Consider the following 10517-nt stretch of genomic DNA (forward strand, 5'->3'; position numbering starts at 1 on the left):
ATGTGGGAACTTGCTTTAAGAAAAAAAAAAAAAAAGACTGGGGGAAAAAAAAAACTTTGGAGAGATTTTTTTTTTTTTTTTTTCACAGCCCATTGTAAGCAATCAGAGAGGCAAATAGAAGCCTGCGGTCGAGTGGAACAGACACTCTTCTCCAGAGTCAGAGAGCAATGCTCACTCCACTGACAGCACATCCACAACCAGACAGCAAGGAAGACGGAGAATTTTCACACCGCACTTTTGGCCACTGCCTGCTCTGGGGCCTCAGAAGTAGCCTCCCCTCCTCACAGGCATGTCTGCTCAACAGACGACTCTAGCACCAGGATTTAGTTTGTGTGTTGCTAGACTGTAAGGTCTCCCCACATGGACACTGGCTAGATTTGTACTCTTTCATGTTCTGCACTAAAGGAAAGGACTGAATCGAAGTTTTACTGCCACTGGGACGGCAGCGGGATTTGGACAGAATTGTTGTATCGTGCTGAGTTGGAGCTCCACATGCTTTGTGTCTTATGATGATGCTACCTGTTGTTTTTGTGTTATGGTGGGTGTGGGTGTATCTGGGGTCTGTCATAGCGCAGTCCCCAGTTCAGGAGCAGGCTCAGGGGCAGGACTCTTCCTCCAACCCTTGGAGGCAGATGATCCAGTGGGAGAATAATGGTCGAGTTTTCAGCCTTTTAAACAGCGGGGCAGAGTATGTGCCTGCACGGGGACAGGAGCAAGACAGAGGCCACAGGGTGCTTCTAGCTGATGCACCTAACCGCAGATCACGTCGGCCGCATGGGGGTAACGTGCGTAGGCAAGCACCATCAAGGGGAGGCTCTGAGACCGTGCGTGGTCAAACCAGACACCCATTCGGATTTGGGCAGGTGCCGGATAACTGGCGTCAAGGTGTGGCAGGAACAGGAGACACGAGCAGCCGTTTCCAGTCATCTTCCGGCAGTCGTTTCAGGTCGTCTAGCAGCTCTTCCTCCTCTTCCTCCTCAGCCTACAATGTGCCATCTTATCCCCAATACCCTTTGCCTCAACAACCCTCCTATCCCGTCCCTTATGAACCCAGTGTGGTGGACAGAGCCTATGAACCTCCCTTTCAAAGAGGGACAAATACTGGTGGGGGATACACTGGAAGAGGCTACACTGGTGGTAGTGTCTCTGCAGGGGGCTATGGGGGAGGACCCTACACTGGAGGGGGTGTAGTCTCATTGCCAAGATCTTCAGATTTTGGTGAAGATGGTTACTATTACTATCCCTCATACGGCCAGTCTTACCCTGCTCTGCCAGTTCAGAATGCCCAGCCACCCTTTTCAGATGGTCTGGACCGTAGATACACTCACAGTTTGTACAATGATGATACAGCACCCTCTCCTGATGCTAACTCAGCTTCTGCCTCTAACTCTGCTCCGGACCAGTCAAGGCCCCGAGCTTTGCCCCCCGTACGCAGTCCCCAGTATGAGCAGTTTCCGCCCTTTGGAAGACCACAGCCTCAGCCTCCCTTCCCCCAGCAACCTGCCCGGAACCCCCTCACCTCAAATTCAGCAATCGAGAACCCAAGTATAAATGTGGGGAGTGTTTATCGACCAGAACAGAGAGGTATGAGTTTTATACTACATATAAATGTTGAATGAATCAACTTGCATGGATCATGTATAGTACTTAAAAGGTTTCGAAGTATAGGTATTTCTGACTATTAAAACTCATAACTCTCCAATTTTCCTTTTTTTCTAACATTTTACCTAGTTTGGGATATTATTGTTGTGCAGCTAATTTATTTTAATGGTATTTGTCATGAATTGTCTGTTTATTCCCCCTAAAACTTTTGTGAGTGGTGAGATGCTTGCCTAATCACAGAAGAGACTTGAGATTCTAATAGCATTGCACAGCTGGAAGCAATGTGAAATGGATGCATGTGTGGAGCTGGATCAAAACTCCCTCTCTCTCCTTTCATAAGAGGAAGCATGTGGGGGGAAAAAAAGAGATCTGAAAAAAAAATGCTGTTGTTCTGCCACCATTCTCTGTTTCCTGGCAGTCACAAGCTTTTGGATTTGACAAACTCAAAGCCCAGGAGACTGCAAATCACACTACCTGATTCCAGGTTCCTATGTACTTATTTGTATAACACACTGTTTTTGAACAGATTTTCTTTTGTCTTTTTTTTTTGTTTTTTTTTTTGTTTTTTTTTTTTTTAATTTTGAATCCTCTCTGAAAATCTAGCCAACCAAACAAAGCGTCTCTATTTTGGCCTAATCCTGGCCTGCTCCACTTCATTTGAATTTACAAACAAAGGAATTATCAGTTCATGTCTGTACTCCTCCGCTCTCTGAAATATTGAAAATAGGTGTTATGAAATCAGTGTGGCTCTCAGAGCACACCACACACTGTGTGTTGAATATGGATATCCATTCCACTTTAAATACGTTCAGTGTTCTGGGAGAGGAGAAGCAAGTAATGATAGTTACGTCATCAGAAAAGCTAATAGGTGAATGGTATAAGTATACAGCTGAGGACTGAGGCAAACTAGAATGGTTTGGGATTGTGGGTGAGGGGGGTTGGGGACATGGCTCCAACACAAGCCAGAGAACGGGGAGATGGAAAGTCCCTGCAACACATGGGGTCCATCGCCTCAGGAAACAGAAAATATTTAGCAAGTTTCAAAAAGGAAGGGGGGGTGGGGGGTGGGGTTGCATTTGAACCTCTGAGGCACTCAGAGCAGAGAAAAAGAGAACAGGCTCATCTTTTAATTTGAAACATGCGTTGTCTTTAAGAGCAACTGATCAACTAGGTTATAAAATTCAGTATGATGGCTAACGGAAAGGGGTGGAAACTTAACTTTATTAAAGGTTACCAATGTGGAAAATATGTATGGTGAGTAACACAAAAGGTGAAGCAATCACCATTGCATGGGGGTTTCCTTGTATTCTAGCAGCTGGTAACATACCTGCCCTGTGGTGACATTTCAGAGCCAATCTACAATTTATGGATATTGGTAGCTGATTGATTTGGCATGATAAACATAAGTAATCTCAAAAACAATGAACATCTTGAGCTCCTAGGGAGTGATTTCCCTTACTCTTGTTGCCACTTAATTTTCACAGAAACATCTTCCTTTAAAATTAGACAGAATAAGACATAAGAAGGCAAATTAGAAAGCATATATAACTGTATTATGATATGTGGCATTTCACGTTTGTTTCTCCCTATCATATGAACATACTAGAATTGTTAAGTACCTGCCTTAATAATTGTGATTTGAATGAAAAAGGGTTTTTTTTGGGGGGGGGGGGGGGGGGGGGGGGGGTGGTTATGAATTATTTCTACTCAGTGTGGTAATTACAACATTTATTCTGATTCTGAAGGAATTCTACCATTCCCATGTCAGAAATATGCCAACTAGCATTTGGTATTGCTTACAGATGCAAAATCAGTGTCCGTTTTGGTGATTTCCTTGTGTAATTAACAACAGGAACTGTGTAAGAGAGTAAAGTGTTCTTGGGATGGCTGTGGAGAAAATTAGATTTAGCGTAGGAAACTGTCAGGCTGAACAACATTTAATCTTGTTTGTACAGAAATATTTAACAGCTGTCCGGCTTAGTTCATGGTGTCTAATTGATTTGCTTAACTGAACATCATCATTCAATCAGATTTGGCCCTGGCATTGCCCCTTCTGGGACTCCAGAATTATGAAGTGATGGAAACATTGTGCCTCCTGAACTAAAAGGGTATACATACTTTTTAGGCAGGATTTTACAGCGCCATCAAAAACAGTTGAGGACGCTAAACTAACAAGACACTGCTATAAACATCTCAATAAACCAGTTGCACATCAGAGCTTTATTCATCAACAAGTAACAATTGCTGAAAATTGGACAATGCGAGCAAATTATGTAGCATCTGGTGGGAAATGGCCATTGAAACCACAAAAACAGTACAGTCTGGGAATAGACCCTGGCTGAGAGTGTAAACTGCAAAATTGTTAGCATTTTGTTTGATATCATCATGAAATGGTCTTAAGTAATCAGTTTCTTGAGATTTTGACCAAAGTAACAAAGCTTTTTAGAATGAGGAGATGGCTATGGAAAGAGGCTTTCACTGGAAAACCACAGTTTTTTGCACCACCTACACAGTGTTTACTAGAGTTGCCCCAGGAAGTCTGCTTCAGAAGGGAATGATGAATGGGTATGTACATAATGCTAGGAAAACTGGAGCCTTATTTGAACTGATGTATAATCAGAATTAAATGCATGTGCTTTAAATGGGAACAAAGAGCCTTCTTCTTCGTATGAAGAACAATAAAACAGAAATCTCAGTAAAACACTAGTCAAGATCAGTTTTAGGAAGTCTAACTTGAAACCAACCAAACAAAACAAGAGTGATTAACAAGGGCTTCAATGTGCACATCTTGGTTTTCTAGAAAAAATAGGATTAGCTATTCCATTGCCCCTTTTTGGCTTGCCCTTGACTAAAAGTGGAACAATCATTAGCTCTGACAGCCCAACCCTGCATTTTTTATTTATTTTTCTGTTTTTATGACAGGCTTGGTCGAAGGCCCAGTATGGAAACATCAGGGAAATGAGATCACTGTTGTTTTACACTGCCTCCCCCACTCGTTTTCTGTCCTCTGTGTTTTCATTTCATCAGCCAAATGGTATTGTGTGTTCAACTTTGAAATGGGACAGGATAAAATAGTGTACTATATAATATGATATTAATACAAGAAAAACACATTTCTTCTGTTCTGTAGCTGTATGCCTCTTTGATAGAGGTTTATAGTGATGGAAATGAGGTCTTTCTTTGATTTTGTAAATTCACTGAATATTTGAATCAAAAACCTCTGATGCATTTGTGTTCTCAACAGTTTGAACTTCCACATAATCATGACCACACATATGAAGTAACAGGACCGATAAAAGGAAGAAAGAAAGAAAGAAAAAAAAAAGAAAGAAATTAAGCATACTCCACTGTGTACCTAAGAGGAGTGCTCAACACAGCAAAGATAATTCAAAGCAGTGCAGCACAGTACAGAGCCTAAAGCAACTATTTCCAGTGATATTTGTACATGCTTGCAATGCAAATGAATGGCCTTTTGTGTACTAGGTTTGCCTGACTTGGTTCCTGACCCCAACTATGTCCAGGCCTCAACCTACATCCAGCGAGCTCACATGTATTCCCTTCGCTGTGCTGCAGAGGAGCAGTGCTTAGCCAGGTGAGGGTTTCTTCATTTTATCCTTCAAGAGAACTTTTAAAATGTTGTGAAACTGTGGTTACTCTGGTATGTTCTGACAGAAAATTATTCAAATGTGAGGTAGACATGGATAGAGTGTTTCCATGCATGGCTAAGTGGCTCTATGTAAGATAATGTTTTGTGATTCTCTATCTTAAGCTTTCACCATTGCCAAAAACTACTCTTCTTCATTTTAAGCCAAATGTAGTTGAAATGTTCGGAGCAAACATACATTGTTAGGAACCCAACTATAAAGTATATGAAGCATATCAATTCTGAACAATAACATGAAATACTCAGTTTCCCCAACATTTTCTTTTAATGTTTTGAAACAGTCCATTTCTAATAGGGGAGAGATATATTCATAACCCATTATATTGTGCCCTTTCTCAACACTGTAGGATAGTAACATATATGTAAAACAACTTTTCACCAAATGAGTGTGCCAAAGCAAACTAACATACTGTACCACTATGAGCTATTTATTGGGCACCTGTTATGTGAATGGGCCTGGAAAATGGCAAAACTGTTGTCTAGCAAGTCAAGTCATAACAATGCTAAGTCTGCAAACGTTCAGTGTGTCACTATCAGTTTAACCCAGTCCCCTTGGGCAGTCAACTGTAGGCCATTACCGCAATTCAAAAATCTCAAATAAAAACCATCCATCAAAAGTGATGGAATGTGATTAATTGATGTCTTCCTTCCTTTCCTTCTGTATGTTATTGATTGTTTTTTTGGGGTTTTTTTTTTTGGCTCAAGTAATTAAGTAAATAAATAAATAAATACAAATCAGCAATAATGCAATGACTTAGAGACATTTAAACACATTGGAATAAAAGCAGATCAGAGAAAAAGAGTGTTCTGTCTTAAAATGTTATTAGGTAACTGCATGATCTGCTCATAGGAGGAAACATCCCTGTATATTAACACCCCTAACTTTCCAATGTATGGCACATGAGTATCATAACTTTCAAAGAGGGATGTTCATGACTAAACCAGCAATATAAAAAGAGTCTGTTAACTATCATCCCATATTTTGAATTTGTACAAACATCATTAGTATCTAAAGAAACGAAAAACAAATCCTTAGCAATCAAAGAAGTTCTGCAACCATAAAATCAATTCATGTTATTGTCCCTGCAGGGCATAAATATGCAGAATCCTGACAATCATCTTCATATATTACTGTGAGCTCCAACTGTTAAGAATTTTCACTCTCAGAAACTGCAGGATTTGATAGAATTATGAACAAAACTACATACCACATTATGAACCATGTGCAGTCGATTATGAGTAATCAGACCCTTGGGTAGACAGATTGTCACAAAGCTCATCTTCCTAAGCCAGCTGCAAATGCTCCTAGTGGTCAGTTTTGTCTGAGCTTTTAACATAGTCATCCAACAGTGCCTTTGAGCGGAAGCTGGAATGTTCACAGAGCATCTGAATGATTGGACTTTCCCTATGCTTTTCATCATTTTGTCTGACATCTCATTCATATCTTTTATCTGGTTTCTATGGTGAACTAACTAGGGTAAGATCTTTGCTATTATCTAACAAATTTAGAACATTTGCAGGATACTTCAAAACATACTTTAGAAACCAGGTAGATTGTTTGTGAAAGTCATGGGACATGTCTTTTCTTCTCAAAGTGACCAATCTTGCTAAATTGTTTACATACTTACAGTTCTGCATATGGCTCTGACGTCACTGACTACGATGTGCGGGTCCTTCTACGATTTCCCCAGAGGGTTAAAAACCAGGGCTCAGCTGACTTCATGCCCAACCGACCTCGTAACACGTGGGAATGGCACAGCTGTCATCAGTGAGTACTGCCTTCTGTTTCCTGACTTTCTCTTGAATTATGGGCAAGCACAGACTCTGTTCATATTTCTGGCCTATCATGGTTTATTGCAATGTTTTTCTATCATGTTTTTCCCACAACACATCAACAAGCCATAGATCAGTTTTTTGGTGCTTTGTTCAATACAAATCTGTGATTGTTCATTTTTGCAGATCTGGAGCTGTGTTCTAGTGTTTTAAACTCTGTGGAATGCTGCTGACCCATTAGCAGCACGTCAGTGTTGCAAAAACATGGAAAATGGAAACATTTAATTAGGCTTAAATTTGACCAAATTCTCATTCGGTCAAATTTAATTGTGCAATGCATTTTGTCATTACCATGATCTTTTTTTTTCATTCATGTTATACCTTTACTTTTAACATGTTTTTGCTGCTGCTTGTTTGTTTTCAATCAGACAAAACTGACATTAGAGGACTCTAAATACTTAATACCTTAGGTTACGACTCTCAACCCAGACAAGCCCATAATGATTTTAAGCCTTGCAGTCAAAGGTCATCATTAGTGTTTCAACAGGTGCAGTGTAAGTTGCTAGGAACTTGGGCAGTAGTTAAGGGAACGTAAACTTTGAGCTGTTGTTAAATATTTCAAGCCTGCTTGCTTCTTTTACGAGGAACCATTCAAGGTTGGTATAAAGATAATTTAAGATTGTGATAATGATTTAAAAACATCGGGTATCAAACCACGAGACATTAACAGTGCAATTAACATTACTCTGTTAACTCCCACCTAGACTTGCGTTCTCTCTCACTCTGACCAAGCCAAAAGGAGATCTGGGAGCCCAGGGTTATGGGCCCTCCAGGAATGCAACAGCCTAATCAATTTAAGAGCTTTGTCACATATACTGAGAAAGCAAGCATTACCTCAATCCTTGGCAAACAGTTCTGGATTGGCTTTTCTCTCAAGCATGGCTGTCTGGTTCAGACAAACTGTGATCTTAGAAGAATGTGGACTGTAGAAATTGAGAGAAATTTAACAAATTTTATTGCTAGGGAATGACAGAAGAACTGGGGAAAATTTAAGACTAAATGTTACCAGTGGTTAACTTTTAAATATTACAAGGGTATGAGCTAAGTGCTTTATTTTCTGGATTCAATACAAACTTGCTGAGGAAATCAAAGGTATCATAAGTTCATAAAATTATGAAGTAGTGCAAAAGTAAGGTTTTGACTCTAAAAGTTTTGACATCCCTGAAGAGATCACATCACATACTTGGTGGTTTCCATTATGTGATTTTTTGAAAATGTCCCATTTCTTTGTTTTTGGGTTCCTCGCACACTCCTTGTGTACAGCATGTGCAATGCACTTAACACTGGTGGTTAACCTGTAACTACATAAAATAAAAAAATTTGAGTTGGCTGTTACCAAGAAGTATTTTTTGACTCAACCCCACCATCTTCCTTCCCTTCCTATACATAGACATTACCACAGTATGGATGAATTCAGTCACTATGACCTCTTGGAGGTCAGCACAGGCAGGAAAGTTGCCGAAGGACACAAGGCTAGTTTTTGCCTGGAGGATACCACCTGTGACTTTGGCCACCTGAAGCGATATGCCTGTACCTCTCACACTCAGGTACATTTAACTATATATATATATATATATATATATATATATATATATATATATATATATATATATATACATACATACACACACACACATATGTATGTGTGTGTGAGCGTGTGTGTGTGTATATATATATAAAATTTATATTTATATAGTTCATGTGTGTCTCATATGTATATGTGCATATGAACACAATGTTTTTTTACTTGATAATTCATTTTACTTAATGTGTAAACAGAAACCTGTAAGGTCATTTACATACACTCTATAATGTATCCATGTAAAGAGCCTGAGTAAATATATACAGGTTATCAAACTAAGATTCATTGACATTGTTTAATATCCTTTTGGACTACATTTGAAATGATTTTAAGATTGAGAATCAGGTTGAGAATCAATAGACTAAGGTGATTTATGTGGGTGCCACAATGAAAACTTTGTAATCAGTAAATCTTTGAACAGGGATATTCAAATTTGAGTGTCAAGGGCAAAAATTCTGCTGTTTTTGTTCTTATCTGTGTCTACATTACTGGTTAGTGTGAACCAGATCGGTCTGTGGCCCTCTGTGATCGCACTTACATTCCTCATTATTAGATAGTGTTTCTATTCTTTCCGCACAATCTTTTCTCATTTAATTTAAAGGTCAGTTTAATTTCAGCATGGTCCTGAGTCTTATTAGTTGTCTTTGTTTCAGTTCTTCTTGTAGTTTTAGGGGTATGTTTCAAGTAGTACTGTCCTACAAAAATCAAGCACACTCCATTAAGAAAGAGAGCAGAAAAGCTAGCAGGAGGCACACTCATGACACATTGAAATTCTATTTTATAGCATGTATGTTGAAAAAAATTATTTCTGTTAAACTGTGGTACAACTGTTCAAGTTGTTGTTCAAACTGGTAAAGTAGTGTGTGCTTGATGTTTTTTCCCTCTCTTCAAAATTTTAATGGTACACACAAAGTAACCTACAAAGTATTCAATCAATAAACAATGGTCTTAAATTTTCCACACTGCTTTCTATTATTTACCAAGTGAAGAGTCTGTCTGCATTCAGTGGCTGAAGTGTGTTCCCCATTAGCATTTTTTTGTCTTCTGACAGGGTCTCAGTCCAGGTTGTTACGATACTTACAATGCTGATATTGATTGCCAGTGGATCGATATCACAGACGTCCAGCCAGGGAACTACATACTTAAGGTAAAAAAAGCAAACAAACAAAACAAAAAAAAAAAACATGATACTCTTGCTACTAATTAGTGAAGGAGGATTCAGTTACAGGGTGCTACCACTCATCTCAGAAACACTTTTATAATGTATTCTGAATGCCTCCTTGGATAAAGTGATGCAAGAAAAGTACAAATTGAACTTACTGTGATTTAGCCCTAGAGCATGGGTGCTACTGATGCAGCCTTTTTGTTCGTTTGCTTGTTAATTTCATGTCTGTTGACCCACTCAGGTCAAGGACAGTGTGGCTAGGAGTAATTTGTAGAATCATCCACCTCTCTCTTGTCATACTCTGAACTGCAGCTCCAGGTCAACCCTAAGTACCTTGTGCTCGAGTCAGACTTCACAAATAATGTAGTTAGATGTAACATCCACTACACCGGCCGCTCTGTCAGGACAACAAACTGCAAGATCTCACAGTGAGTATTACAAAAATGCCAATTCAATCCATTCAAAACTGTTAATATACTATTTTGCCAATTAATACTATATTATATTTCGTTTTTAACTAGAGTTTTAACGACTTTTAAACTTGAAAAAGATTGGATTTTGAGAACCTCAGATGAGACCAACTGATTGTTTAATTTCCCTCTGACTGGCTCCCTCCTCCTGTTTACCCATTCTCATTATGTGATGTTCTTTTTTTGTGTACATCAAAGGTC

General features: G+C 39.3%; 1 protein-coding gene across 1 annotated transcript; it reads left to right on the forward strand.

Annotated features, from left to right (window-relative positions):
- Positions 1-506: 506 nt before the first annotated feature.
- Positions 507-10278, forward strand: loxl1 (lysyl oxidase-like 1). The gene is made up of 6 exons (XM_030765701.1): positions 507-1584; positions 5086-5194; positions 6897-7034; positions 8490-8646; positions 9733-9828; positions 10159-10278. The coding sequence occupies exons 1-6, from the start codon at positions 507-509 to the stop codon at positions 10276-10278; spliced, it is 1698 nt and encodes a 565-aa protein (XP_030621561.1).
- Positions 10279-10517: the final 239 nt, after the last annotated feature.

Source organism: Chanos chanos, chromosome 2 (assembly GCF_902362185.1).
Source record: "Chanos chanos chromosome 2, fChaCha1.1, whole genome shotgun sequence".
Taxonomy (NCBI): Eukaryota; Metazoa; Chordata; class Actinopteri; order Gonorynchiformes; family Chanidae; genus Chanos; species Chanos chanos.